At 42.6% G+C, this 13,699-nt stretch overlaps 3 protein-coding genes across 4 annotated transcripts; 2 read left to right on the forward strand and 1 right to left on the reverse strand.

Moving 5' to 3' along the window:
* Positions 1–1,739: 1,739 nt before the first annotated feature.
* LOC115539919 (uncharacterized) lies at positions 1,740–3,866 on the forward strand. Its single transcript, XM_030350806.1, has 3 exons — positions 1,740–2,178; positions 2,297–2,330; positions 2,654–3,866. Exons 1-3 carry the CDS (start codon positions 1,999–2,001, stop codon positions 3,040–3,042), a joined length of 603 nt encoding a protein of 200 aa, XP_030206666.1. The 5' UTR covers positions 1,740–1,998; the 3' UTR covers positions 3,043–3,866.
* Positions 3,867–5,166: 1,300 nt separating this feature from the next.
* Positions 5,167–8,766, reverse strand: tnfsf14 (TNF superfamily member 14). 2 transcript variants are annotated; one of them, XM_030350800.1, is made up of 6 exons: positions 8,519–8,766; positions 7,888–8,142; positions 7,243–7,276; positions 7,057–7,122; positions 6,506–6,743; positions 5,167–5,805 (listed from the first exon to the last, which is right to left on the reverse strand). In XM_030350800.1, exons 2-6 carry the CDS (start codon positions 8,083–8,085, stop codon positions 5,583–5,585), a joined length of 759 nt encoding a protein of 252 aa, XP_030206660.1. In that variant the 5' UTR covers positions 8,086–8,142; positions 8,519–8,766; the 3' UTR covers positions 5,167–5,582. The 2 variants fall into 2 exon arrangements, with proteins under 2 accessions (XP_030206660.1, XP_030206661.1); XM_030350801.1 differs by having other exon boundaries at positions 5,167–5,745; positions 8,519–8,764.
* Positions 8,767–10,164: 1,398 nt separating this feature from the next.
* On the forward strand, positions 10,165–13,697 carry tmed1b (transmembrane p24 trafficking protein 1b). The gene is made up of 5 exons (XM_030350802.1): positions 10,165–10,472; positions 11,126–11,223; positions 11,331–11,520; positions 12,266–12,433; positions 12,715–13,697. The coding sequence occupies exons 1-5, from the start codon at positions 10,275–10,277 to the stop codon at positions 12,763–12,765; spliced, it is 705 nt and encodes a 234-aa protein (XP_030206662.1). The 5' UTR covers positions 10,165–10,274; the 3' UTR covers positions 12,766–13,697.
* Positions 13,698–13,699: the final 2 nt, after the last annotated feature.

Here is a 13,699-nt window from a genome sequence, read left to right on the forward strand (position 1 = left end):
AGCAGAGAGAGTGTGAGGGAGAGACAGGGGGAGAGATTGAGAGACAAAGAGTGAGTGATAAAGAGAGAGAGACAGAGATCAACCTATTGCGTAGTCATTTAGTTCTCTGAGAGAAACTTTTAACTTCCCTAAAACAGTTCCCTTTGACCAACACGTCACATGACCACAGAAAATCCAGCCAGAGAGGCTAACTGTTCTCGGTTTATTTGTAAATAGTACACTTTCCGGTCTTCTTTCACCAATACCCTCCAACGCAGGGTAGCCCGTTGCATACAAATGGGATTATTCATTCGATCATGTGATGCTGTACAACTTTGAAGTTGATTGATGTATAAAGCCCCTTAAAATACCAACAAATAAATGTTTTGGTGCAAACAAAGTTTAAACAAAGTTTACATCAAGGTGCATGCAAAAAGAAAAACTCCCAACTAGCCCTCCCTAATATTTATTTTGTTATTTGGTGTGTAGGCCTATAGCATATATAAAGGACTAAGTCTATCTATATACATATATATATTAGTGCTGTGAGTTTAATGCGTTATTAACGGCGTTAACGCAAACCAATTTTAACGGCGTTCATCTTTTTATCGCGCGATTAACGCTCTTTTGGCTTGGCAAACGTTTTAGTTTTTGCACCTGCTGCGTCTAGCAACAACTGGTCACGTTAGAAAACTATAACACCATACGGATCTAGCTACACCGGAAACAAAAAAACAAGCACGCCGCACAAAATTGTTGGGGCAAGCAAGGATACGGAGCGGCCGAAAAACTCCTCAGTCTGTTCAAGCCTGCACGAGAGTTCAATGTTGTCATTAGGTGTTACGTCTTTCTGACCAATCGCAGGTCCAGGCCTACCTGGGCTGTACCACTTCGGGAGGGGCCGCTCAGTTACTCCCCTCTAGACAAAATCGACTTGGTTACGACGTTGACAGTTGGTGAGTTTGCGGCTGTTAAGTGAGTGAGAGGTTGCGGGCGCACAGCTCAGGCAGCCTGCAATAGTGTTATTCCGCAGTCATCAGCCCGACAGCCCCGAAACGTTAACGGCCCACCGGGAATTCTCCCGATTACCACTCCGCCACCTTTTGTGTGTGTGTGTGTGTGTGTGTGTGTGTGTGTGTGTGTGTGTGTGTGTGTGTGTGTGTGTGTGTGTGTGTGTGTGTGTGTGTGTGTGTGTGTGTGTGTGTGTGTGTGTGTGTGTGTGTGTAGGCGTTATTGATAGCCTGGTAATGTGTATAGGCCTACGTACAGAATATTCATACTGGTTTAAATAATAAAATTTATAGTAGGCTATTTCCCATCTTTGCTGAGCAATCAGTTTTGTTCGAAAGTTCATTGATTGAAACAAATAAAACCCTGGGCTATTGAAGTTTTACGGTAGGGCCTACCACTGTCATGCACCTACCCGATGTCAAGTGGACCGGGTTGAATTCACTGCGGGTCTCTCTTATATCCATCTTACCAAATATATTTTATTACTGTCCTTCTCAACGCTCTCTGATCTCACTAAAAGGCTAGCAACACGAAATCAAGGGATATTTAGACAAATAATTGCGATTAATCGCGAGTTAACTATGACATTAATGCAATTATTCGCGATATTTTAATCGTTTGACAGCACTAATATATGCATATTCCATCCTCAACATATCTGCTTTCGTTTTCCACCGCACTGCTCTACATCCTCACGGTTGCGCCACTACAGGGAGAGAGTAACGGAAAGCCTTCTCTCGTCTCTCATCACATGAGCGCGGAGCGGAGGCGACGAGAGGGAAACCCGTGACTTCCTCCTTTTTCCTCCGTCCTCGCATAAAAGTAAGCATGCTGCACCTGGCTAACCGAGAACAGAAGCTTACAGTCCGGAGGAGACAACAATTCTATCATCTGAAGTGCAGCTGAAGATATCCTCACAGGCTTTGGGTTTCTTCTGGCTGAGTAGAGGTCTACGCTCACTGGACTATTTTGCCGTGCACGTAAAAGAAGAAAAAAGAAAACTAAAAAATGATCATGGATGTCGAAAGTCTCAAAAAGAGTGGAAGTTCACGTGTGAGGTGCCTGGACGCGTTTCTGGTTGTTTCCATTGTGTTGCTGTTCGCGGCAGTCGGGGTGCTGACGGTGGGACACTTCTTTGGGACGAAGGCTGAGACAGCGTCCAGCCCTCAGTCTTATGTCGGGGACAAGGTCGGTTCTCTTATTCCACATGCACGATTACACTCGACCCCCTTCTCCCCTCGTATGTTGTTTACATTATGAACTCGTTTTCTAATTCTGTGTTGTTATTATTCTATCCTGACAACAGATACAGGACGTTGCCTACCTGAAACCAGACTCACGTAAGTCTCCACATTTGCTCCATCTCTCTATATTTCTTATCGCACGGGACTGGATGCTTTATGTCTTTCTTGATGAAAGTTAATTATTTCCAATACATAATCTTTTATTTACCTTTTATGTACTATTCATACACATATGCCATATGAATGCATACAATAATATTGTATGCATACATTAACGTCATTAATTTTGTCATTTGATTATTTAATTATAATTACCCATGTTTAAATTCGTTGATCAATAAAGGCTTCCAACTAACTGATTAATTAACGTAACAATTGAATATGACTAACCACGATCTTCCGATCTTTCCGCATTACAGCCGACCTGAAGAACGGCACCATGCGGTGGACGGCTGTAAGCCACGGAGCGGGGACCTCCGTGGGAAGCCTCTTCGACTTCAACCAAGACTACCACTCTATCAGGACGACGCGGGACGGCCACTACTTCATCTACATCCAGCTCAAGCTCACCTGCTCAACGCTCGACTGCGACGCCGGTCGGTTCACCGTGAGCATCGGTGACCGCCTAACGTGCAACTTCGAGCTGCCTGAGTGGAAGGAAAAGACCCCCGTCTACCAGAAGTGCTGGCAGGTGACCAGGATGGATAAAGAGATGCGGTTGCTCACTCAGATGACTGCCCAGCAGCAGCTGTACAAATGGACGATCGACGTGAACGCTTCCGAACAGGGGATCTACCTAGTGGGTTAGGGTGACCCACCAGTGGACTGAGTGAACCGCCATTGGACTGAGTGACACTTGACCCACCAGTGGACTGGGTGCTCCACTCAAGGAGGACGGTCAAGGCCAGTTGAGGATTTACTTTTTGGTGGTATAATAACGGTGCAAGAGGTCACAGCCTCCTGACGATTTGAACCAGAACACTGAAAGAAAGGCCCTAATAAGCTGTAAGTATCGGGACAGTGGCCATCAATCCAAGTTTTATAAAAAGAAAAAAAAAAGATAATGCTACAGAGTAGGCCTATCGTAGGCCTATTGCACTTGATGTTGGTTCAATAGTTTGTTCATTAGTTTGCTATTTATTGATGTAATTTATAAAATGTATGTATTCCTATATGCATGCGGGCATTGCGTGTGTTTATCAAGCTATTTCGTATAAGAAATGTTTTTGGATCTAGATAACACTACATTAGTGTTGATGTGTAGTGCACTGCAATTGTTTGTTGGGTTGTGACCTAATATTTCTGTTTTTAATTTGTACTAATTCATTGTTGAGCTTAGACTGAGGGTGTGTGCATTAATGATCCATCTAAGTTTATGATACAATATTTAATATTGATTTATTTAGGGGACAATCTAAAGCAATGTGTTGCTTTTGTTCTGAGAGAAGTTACGTCCTATGGACAAACTGGTATACGTTGAGGTATCAACGTACGGTATTCCATATTTGGAATGGAAATTGGCCTACCTTTGTTCTGTACAAATATGCAGTTGACGTGTGATGTGGCCAACTGTAAATGAAATGGTTGGAAATCTGAAAATAAATGGTGTGAATGTTTCCTGCTTGAACCACATCCTGTTTGCTACGATCATCATTGTGGTTTAGCTACCAGACTATCCGACCTATCTGTGTCGTTACACCCGTGGGGTAATTTCCACTGGGGACAGGGGGGAACATCTCCCCTCCTCTTTTCAAAATCCCGTTTGTGTCCCCCCGTTTGTGTGTGTGTGTGTGTGTGTGTGTGTGTGTGTGTGTGTGTGTGTGTGTGTGTGTGTGTGTGTGTGTGTGTGTGTGTGTGTGTGTGTGTGAGTGTGAGTGCGAGTGTGAGTGTGAGTGTGTGTGTGTGCCTCTGTCTCTCCCCCAATGTCTCTCTCTGTTTGTCTGTCTCTCTCACTCTCCCTCTCTCTCTATTTTTCTTCTTCTCTTCGTCATTGTGGCAGGAGCAGACATTTACACTTTTATCTTCCCCAAACAAAAAAGGAAGCTTTTTGTTATTAAAGCCATGACTCCTGGAAAAACGTATTCAAAATTTTGGAAATACATCTCTCTTATGTGTTTATTTGGAACATGAACACAGGAAATGTATTTGTTTCAATGCCCAGGTGGCAGTGTGTTCTTTATATTAAAAGTTTGATTAATTTTGATAATGAATATTTATTCTGGCAGAATTTAGCATGACCAACTTAATTATTTACCGGATTTTGTATTGGTTACCGTAGTTCCTAAATGTATGTAGAAATGCAGGAAATGGTACTCAAATCTAAAAAGAAAAAATCTGGGGGAGTACTCCCAGACCACCCAGATTATTGTGTCCCCCCTACTTCTCAAACCAAAGTTACGCCCTTGGTTACACCGATATGGTAGATAGCCCTTTGATGCTGATCGAAGAAGTATTTCAATATCCTAGAAAATAATGATGCTTACAAAGCTGATTATGCTGTGTTTATAAGAATAGCCTATTTGCTTACATCATTAGGCATACTGTTAGTTTAACTGACTGTAACTGTGATTAAGGGCTACAAAAATAAAATGTGTGAAAAGTTTGTATTTATTCTGTGTGTGTGTGTGTGTGTGTGTGTGTGTGTGTGTGTGTGTGTGTGTGTGTGTGTGTGTGTGTGTGTGTGTGTGTGAGTGCAATACACTGTTAGGGTTATTTGTGTTCATCCGACTACACATGCCTGTTGAAAGCTGGTTGAGGGTGTGTATCCTAATCTGCTCCGTTCCTATATTCAGTTACCGTAGAGGAAGTGAATTGAGGGGGGTTGCACATTAACAACTACGGGTGTGCGCGTGCATGAGTGTGTATTTAACTGCCTTATGCTTCTCCCTTGTGTGTGATAAATAAAAAGTGTATTTATAATAGCACATACAAGTTCAAGGTTGTGTCACATTATTTATTTTTTATTTATTTAGAATACTTTCGTCAAGTAATTTAGATACAACAAAACATATCCTACAACATGATCCTAAACCTGCATAGCAGCAAATGTTTAACAATATGAACACTTAAAGGCAGCATTTGACTATATTATCAAGCACAAAATATCCAGTATAATAACAATAATAATAATAATAATAATAATAATAATAATAATAATAATAATAATAATAATAATAATAATCATCATCATAATAATAATTATCACAGTAATCATAGACCTGTCAGCCAGTATTGGGTGAAATTTAAGGTACTGGATGACTGTACCTGCCTCTATATCAGCATATTTCCCCTTACTCATCTCTGAACAATCAGGGCATCTTTTTCATGTATGGTTCAAAAGGTCAGAGATTATTCGTATAACATAAAGGCTCCCATATAATTCTCATTCTTGGACAGTTTCATGGCCTTATTCTCAAGAGTTACATAAACCTCATCCTTAGGCACCAGATTGAAGATACCGCTCAGAAAGATTTCCTTATCGGTGGATCTCCCATCAATAGGGCAGCTGAACCTGCCATCGGTGGGAAAGAAGCAGAAGATGATGTAGCAGGATACCTGCATGACCCACATCCTGCCAAATCAGAGTTGGCAGGCAGCCACAAACACATGCACACGTACATTAATGCATCACAGACACAAACACACGCACTGGAAAGTAAATACTCTTACTGGAAAGGAAGGGATTAAGCTTCTTATTTTTTGGGGATTTTTCTGTTCCTTGAATCGACACTAAAAACATGTTGGAACGAGCTATTAAATGGTGTATAAAAAAGCATTGACCTCTGTCAACTATTTATTAGAAGGAAAATACATATTTTGTATTTTTAGCATTCATATGAGCGAGGCCTCAATATGTTTAAGTATTTTTCTGTAATTGTGATTTGTATACCATAATAAACTAAAGATTAAAAAAATGGAGTCACCATTGCATGGAATATGTTATAAACAGTTTAACAGGGGTTTTTTTTGTGACATTTTGTCCAATATCATCTAATATTACATGTCTCTGGGGTAGAAAATGAAGTTCTTCTGACCAGTGAGTGAAAGGCCTATTGTTACGGAACAATTGTTGATGCACAGATAAACGTAACTTAAGAATCACAACGCTCTATATTACATTCTGTATTATATTATACATACATAGAGCTGAAAACCATTTTACCTTGTAGTTTACAACTTTGCAGGAAAGGATTCGATAACTAACAAACAAGCAGGAAGTGTCTCAGACAAGAAAGCAGCATTGAAGTCATTCTAGAAAGAGGTAGGCTCACCTATTAGAACGCAACAATTCTATTGGATTATGGTATCCAACTGTGTTCTTCATTAACTTCATGACCTGGAAGGATGTGCATCCCTCTGACAGATCCAGGTACACTTTGGTGTACAAGTAATAGAATCCTCTCCTCGGGACCATTAAGTGTCCATCTTTGTAGTCCATCTGGGAGGTGAAGGTGGCAGTGGAATTAATATTACTCCAATGTATGATGCCTTCCTTAAGACTGGTGGAGCCTGATGTTAAGACAAAAAGAGAGACAATTTGTGTGAGTGTGTGAGTGTGCATCAAACGTTTGTGTGTGCTGTAAGTGTGTGAGTGTGTGGTTGTGTGTGTATTTGTGTGAGTGTGTGTGTGTGTGTGTGTGTGTTGTATGTTGGTTTGTGTGTGTTTGCGTGCTTCTGTATGTGTGTGTGTGCGTGCTTCTGTATGTGCATGTGTGTGTGTGTGTGTGTGTGTGTGTGTGTGTGTGTGTGTGTGTGTGTGTGCATGTGTGCGTGTGCGTGTGCGTGTGTGTGTGTGTGTGTGTGTGTGTGTATTCCTTCTGACCGAGGAGGTGGGCAGAGGGCTTTTGTTGAGTCTTTGGATGCGCCCTCATGGCCATTGGTAGGTTATCTGTGTTATCACAAGTTAACAAGATCTTATAATCAATCAATAATCAATAAATATCTGATTTATGAATTACTAGGTCATCCTACAGACACTAGTTAAAGCATCCATAGACTTAGACTGTACCTTTGTCTCCAATTTGACTCATGGTGGTACCAACCTGTCAGAATAAAGATTACAATAAGGATGTTCATAGAACCAAGTGCCAAGCACTAACAATTTTTAGGTTAACCCATTCGCCATTAAACAAAGATAGTTAGGATAAGATGCTTCACATTGCTAAGTACTAGCATTGTGGGACGTGCAACATACAATAAGTGTATACATTAAATGCCAATTAATGTACAGGCATCAACATCACAATATTACCGGTAACTCTTCTTACACTAGCAATACACTTGCCCTTGCCATATAGTAAAGGAAAGGAAAGGTCAGAAAAAATAAAGAAAGATAAATATAGATAAATTAATTAATATAAAACCGTAAAACATGTTTAAAAGCTATATAAGGTAAATGTAAAATAGTATGACGCATAGAGCAGGTTTGGGGAATTCTGTAGAAGAGGAATTCAATTCAATGTCAGCAGTTTCCAAGTTGCGTCACATTTTAAACCCATGCAACTCCCGCAACCTCCAGAGTTCCCCCACACACGCACACACACACACACACACACACACACACACACACACACACACACACACACACACACACACACACACACACACACACACACACACACACACACACACACACACACACACCAATACCAACCTGGGTTTTTCTGTACAGATAGTAGATGAAGACTCCCTCAACCAAAACTCCTGACAAAGCGAGGACCCCGAGAAGGAGCAGAAGTGTTTGGATGGTGCTGGGTTTCCTCCTGCGCCTGGTAGTGGGCAGGTGAGCATATGGAGCCTGGCTGTCCACCACAAAGAGCTGGGGAAGGGTGTCTGGGCCACCCAATGACATGCCTCCTGATCCGCAGTGCCCTCTGTCTCTCTGTACACCTTCTCTTCCACTGTGCCTCTGAGGAGCACAGGCAATACAAAGCATGAGCTGTGGTACAGTGATGAAGCGGCAGTGTTTTACTGTAATAGAAATGAGGACGTCAGAATGATGAGTAGTGCCCCTCCGGCCACGAAGTCAACTACATGTCTGTCCAGCGCAACATTTGATTTGTGGTTAAAATGTTGCAACAAATGGGATGGCTGCAGCTGGCAAGTCGGTGGTTTGAAACTTCTTTCACCAGCTTGATACAGCATCATAACTTCTTGGAACATTACAATTTCCCAACACATTCAGTGCTGACATGGAAATTGTTTTGCAACTCATTCAAAGAGGTTTCATACAACTCAAACACAATCTTGAAGTGGTCTGGAATTTAAGTCAGTAGAGGCATTACCTTTTATTTGAATATTCCTCAAATTTCCCTCTGCACCTCCATTTGATCAATCAGCACTTCCTTGGTCTTCGTATTTTAAATGACGATGAAAACAAAAAGAGATCTGGTGCCTCCCCTGGCCTTCTTGTGGCTTCACTTATGAATAACCTCGTAAGATGTTGCCGTCCGATGTGTCCTGCGAGCGGTTGTCAGGTTCCTGTTTACACATATCTCACTCACGAATGCAAGCTCATGCAAGGAGGAAATGCAACAAACTTCAACACTGTTTCTCACCGTACGTGGGTCTAAATAAGGCCCTCCCTTACATCGCTTTCATCCATTTGCTGACACTTCCTGTCTAGCTCTCTATTTTTCGTTCCCGCTAGTTGATTTTGTTATGTTATAACTATTTGCACATTTTCTAAACTAGAAAATGTGTAGAGGTAGAGCACAGACCTGTGCCAAGGAATCGGCTTGCTCATAAAGTGCTGCCTTATGTATCTCTCCAATCCTTGGACTAGGTCCTACACTGGATAGAAACACTACACTTGGTTCTGGATAGTATTCCTTATCCCCTCACTTCTGCTGAAACAACTCCATCCCACCATCTGATCACTAATCAAGACCAAATAACTTGTTGATGTTAGGAAGAAGGGGCCATCATTGATCCTTATTTTAGGACTGGCCCAGCCAGAAGCGGCACATGATAACACAGGGAGGAGATAACAGACCACAACACTGTATCTTTGCAGAGACTGTTTGCAAAGACTGCAGAGAAAATAAGCTAATTTTGTCCAAGATCCTATCCACTGCTAGACTGGGTACCCCCAGCCCGTTCTGCCGGCGATTTGTATTCGCCATGCAGCAGGGTCTGGAGATGAGCAATACATTTCTTCCTGCTTCCGATTCGCTTTATACGGGAGCCAATTACCAAGCTGGCTTTTCCCCGTGGCGCGCTATTGTCTGGTTTAACACAATGACGACAGGGAAGCGACAGCAATGAGCCAATTGCGTACAGTCATTTGAAATACGCCTGTTGATCAGGCCTCTTTTGCTGAAGAAAATATCAGCAGCCTCCCCAGACCAACAAAAAATCTACAATTGAGCTTGGTCTGGCAATAGCCAGGCTAATCCACCACCTGATTGAATGAGCGGTCTCTGTTTGTCTAAGGGTTTTATGCTATGCTGCTGACTGTTGGCTGGGGGAGCGGCCTCATCACAGAGGACAAGCAGCAGGCGAACAAGCTAGTCAGGAAGGCTTGTTCGATTGATGGACTGGTCCCTGCACCACTAGAGGTGATGACATGAGAGCAGAGAATATAAAGGAAGCATTTTTTATTAGCTGGCTTTAAAGGTTTTAGCAACCTGCTGGTTATGCCCAGGCTCATCCGTCAGATTCAGGACACGCACGCACACACACACACACACACACACACACACACACACACACACACACACACACACACACACACACACACACACACACACACACACACATTGAGTTAATTGCACTGTAAACCAGAACGGGATTCCCCATTACAAGATAGAGCGTGTGCCGTGGACACATCATCTGATCTGAAGCCACAGCGCAGAGGACAGGTTGTTATTGGAAGCGTCGTGAAGAAGATTGGATACTCTTCGGCTTCCGATTGGTTTATGAGAATGAGGGAACGAACCTATCACAGTCGCCGAAAGTTCTGATGCGGAAGAGACGAGAGATGGAATCGGTTGGTCGTTGGTTGTAGACTAGTTAACGTTATTTATTCTCATTTACGCCATGGATCTATGTTTTGGAAAAAGGGGGGGTGGAAAATGCTGTATTTTCCTTTCTATTTTGTTACATTCCTGGTTTGGAATGGTGTGTTCTTTCGGACAGACCCAAGACATCGAATTCACCTTCCTCTTGCAAGCCGGAACCACTGAGTGTTTTTTCCAGACCGCTAAGAATAATGGGACGATGGAGGTCGAGTTTCAGGTACGTGTGGTGATGTGCCTTGGTGCTGCACGCGGGTCTGGGGCTGGACGCGGGTCCGGGGCTGGACGCTGCTTTGGGGCTGGACGTGGGTCTCATGCCATGATGAACATGTATCGCTATTTCAGTGCAATACGTGGTCGACCGTTCTTTTGCCTTGCAGCTACAAGACAGTTCGTATCCCATCCATCCATCAATCCACTTTAATACATCTGTTTATTCTGCTGACTTCAGCTGCTGAAAAATAAAGGCTTTCCCCTCTGAAATCGAAATAATCGTAGGGTGAGTGTTAACGAGATTACTTGGGTTTTTAAGACATCACACTAGTGATGCGATGTCTTAAAAACCAGAGCAACGAGTGATGCTTTTTTGTAACATGGTTTTTATAGTCTCTGTAATTAACATTCATGTTAGTCTTCCTGTTAAACTTTAACTCGGGCAGCTCAGTACATGCATCATTATTACCATACTGTTTATTTAGTGGGAAGGTATAGACGACTCTGTTCTCTGTGAACTTCCGCTATGGAGATAAACGAGGGCGTGGTTTATATCATGTTGCACCCTTATCTCTTACATAATTACATACGAGTTGTTTGTTTACATGTGTCATTATCGCGAATCAGCATGTTGCATTTTTCTGTTCCTGTGTCACCCAGGTGATCTCTGGAGCAGGTATGGATGTAGACTTCACCATTCTCTCCCCCCAAGGCTTCCAGCTTATCTCTGAGTTCCGACGTTCTGACGGAGTCCACATGTCCGTTGTACCTCTGACTAACTTCACTTATTGTTCAAAAATCACAAATCCAAAGACTTTCGTCCAGAGACGTGGATCTGATTAAATTTGACTCCTTGTTGTTCTAGGGTGGAGCCAACGGAGGCTGGAGACTACCAAATCTGCTTTGACAACAGTTTTAGTCGCTTCTCGGAGAAAATTGTGTTCTTTGAGGTTATAATCGAGGGTCAAGGAGGAGATACTGCGATGGACGAGGAGTTGGGGGGGCTAGTGGAACCAGACGGCAGCTTACTGGAGTACAAACTGGAAGACATCCGGGTAAGAATCAGTAGGCCGGCTACAATATTACCCCTGGGCACAACCTGACCTCATTTATATTGTTAGGCTATTCTATGCATGCTAGGCCGTTGCCCTCAAATAGCTCACTTCCCACATATCTTCCCTCTCACACTCACTTTTGTTTAGTAGCAGGTTTCATCCAATGGGACTATTAGTGACCCTATTGAAATAGGCGTCACTAATCATGGGTCACCTGCTCTTGTGTACTGCGCACCGATAGTGTCTAGTAAACTAGTGAAGATGAGTCTTCTACCCGTGCCCTGGTACATAGATTAAAGCATTTTATCAGACCCGTCATTTGTGTAAGTATTGACACGTTTGTCCTACGATGACACCTGTTAGGGTGCATTTCATTAGTGGGTAAGTAAACCGCGGTTTTAGCTGGATAATTTCCACCTTTTGAGTAGAAAACACTCTCCCGCAGGCAATAGAAAACATTAAAAAAAAAAGCTAACGTTTTCTTTGCCAGATTATTGTAGCAGACCTATTGTATATTACAGGAAATGTACCCCGTTTTACAATGCTAATCATTTTAGTGAAAAATATTTAAAAAAAAAAACATTTTCAACTGAAAAAAGTGATTTGGGGTTTACTAACCCTGTGAAGAGCAATGGAGGCCCACCAGATAAAACTGGACTACACGTTTCCTATAACCTAGAATCTGGATATAGATTCTAGGTGGAGCACTCTAACAGCCAGACTATCCCCCCCCCCCCCCCCCCAGGAGTCCATGGACTCGGTGCACCGCCGCCTGGAGCGCAGCCGGCAGATGCAGACGGCGCTGCGGGCCTTTGAGGCCCGGGACAGGAACCTCCTGGAGAACAACCTGTGGAGGGTCTCCTTCTGGTCCGCCGCCAGCCTGCTGGTGATGCTCTGCGTGGCCTTCACACAGGTAATGTCCAGAGCCAACGGCCGAGCACGCCGGGGTCTCAGCGCTAACCCCAGTTCACCGACTCCAAAGACAGAAGTTCGATTAGCATTATGATGCACCATTAAGAATTTATTTATGTATTTCTTTTTAATCTATTTGTCGGTAACATATTTTGTAATTGACAATAAAGTTGACTTTGAACATTTGATCTTCAGCATTGTTTTTTTTTTTAACCTATTTTAACCGTGCGACCTTTCATGCTGATACATTGCGTGATTATTTTATCATGACTGCCTTGACAGGTGTATACAGTCCGTAAGCTGTTTGAGGACAAGAGGAGGGTCTGCACATAGACGTCCCCATGGTGACACGCATCACGAAACAAACTGATGGCCGAGAAGAGCCTTTGGTTTTCACTCTGTCATGCCATCCTCTGGCCTACATCTGTGTACTGTTGCATCACTGAGCGGGCACCACAATCATTTTATCGAATACAATTTTATGCCGTTTTTTTTTTTCGTGTTCATGATCACATGTATAAAGGTACAGTTTAACAGATACACAACAGAACTGCTGGCCTGCGTTGACTCCCGTCGGTGGCTTTATTCCAAAGGTCATGCCACCAATGCTTCTGCTGAATACAGCTAAAGGAGGGCTAAATGTCAATATCGGCAATCATTTATATTTTCTGTAAAAGTCCTGCTGTTTATACTTCATGAATACATAGCCTACGGTTCTGTTATTTTACAACGTAAGGGATAAGAAATAGGCCAAAAGACACAATCACTGATATGTGATTGGTTTGTACTACTGGGATGTCCGTCTTCACGTTATGAAAGATTGGAGGGATGTCTGAATGTGCAATACTATTGTCTCTGCTCTTCTAGACAGCGGGATCTCACTGCGTCATGTGACCTATGCTCAGTGGCCTCTTTTATTTCCTCAACTGCGGTTTAGCTGGTTTGGTGCTCACTTTGTCTTTGTATGGTTTTTCCTTATGTGCTAATCTGTCGTCATAAGGGACTTGAGAAATTGATCGATTTGACCTAGCCTTACATGCAGCACTAGCGGAAAAGGATATATGTAAATCTGGGGTTTTTTTCACACAAAAAAATAATTGTTTTTATGGAAATTTATGCATCTTCTGAAGGATCTGTTTACTGATTTTAGGACATTTTGATTGTACTTGAAACGTTTTGAGGAGTATTCCATCGATGTGACTTTCATTTTATACTGTGCATAAACATTGGCAGTAAATCATTTTAATAAAGGCAGTTTTTCACAATC

This window comes from Gadus morhua, chromosome 3 (assembly GCF_902167405.1).
Source record: "Gadus morhua chromosome 3, gadMor3.0, whole genome shotgun sequence".
NCBI lineage: Eukaryota > Metazoa > Chordata > Actinopteri > Gadiformes > Gadidae > Gadus > Gadus morhua.

What these genes read in the sequence shown, in the direction of transcription:
- LOC115539919 (XM_030350806.1), top strand. Translation starts at nt 1,999, where the DNA reads ATGATCATGGATGTCGAAAGTCTCAAAAAGAGTGGAAGTTCACGTGTG. An exon ending in AGTCTTATGTCGGGGACAAG is followed by an intron (nt 2,179 to 2,296) that starts GTCGGTTCTCTT and finishes TCCTGACAACAG; the next exon opens with ATACAGGACGTTGCCTACCT. An exon ending in CTACCTGAAACCAGACTCAC is followed by an intron (nt 2,331 to 2,653) that starts GTAAGTCTCCAC and finishes TCCGCATTACAG; the next exon opens with CCGACCTGAAGAACGGCACC.
- tnfsf14 (XM_030350800.1), bottom strand. Translation starts at nt 8,085, where the DNA reads ATGTCATTGGGTGGCCCAGACACCCTTCCCCAGCTCTTTGTGGTGGAC. An exon ending in ATCTGTACAGAAAAACCCAG is followed by an intron (nt 7,277 to 7,887) that starts GTTGGTATTGGT and finishes TTATTCTGACAG; the next exon opens with GTTGGTACCACCATGAGTCA. An exon ending in GAATTGTTGCGTTCTAATAG is followed by an intron (nt 5,806 to 6,505) that starts GTGAGCCTACCT and finishes CTGATTTGGCAG; the next exon opens with GATGTGGGTCATGCAGGTAT.
- tmed1b (XM_030350802.1), top strand. Translation starts at nt 10,275, where the DNA reads ATGGATCTATGTTTTGGAAAAAGGGGGGGTGGAAAATGCTGTATTTTC. An exon ending in CGATGGAGGTCGAGTTTCAG is followed by an intron (nt 10,473 to 11,125) that starts GTACGTGTGGTG and finishes TGTGTCACCCAG; the next exon opens with GTGATCTCTGGAGCAGGTAT. An exon ending in TCTGCGTGGCCTTCACACAG is followed by an intron (nt 12,434 to 12,714) that starts GTAATGTCCAGA and finishes CTGCCTTGACAG; the next exon opens with GTGTATACAGTCCGTAAGCT.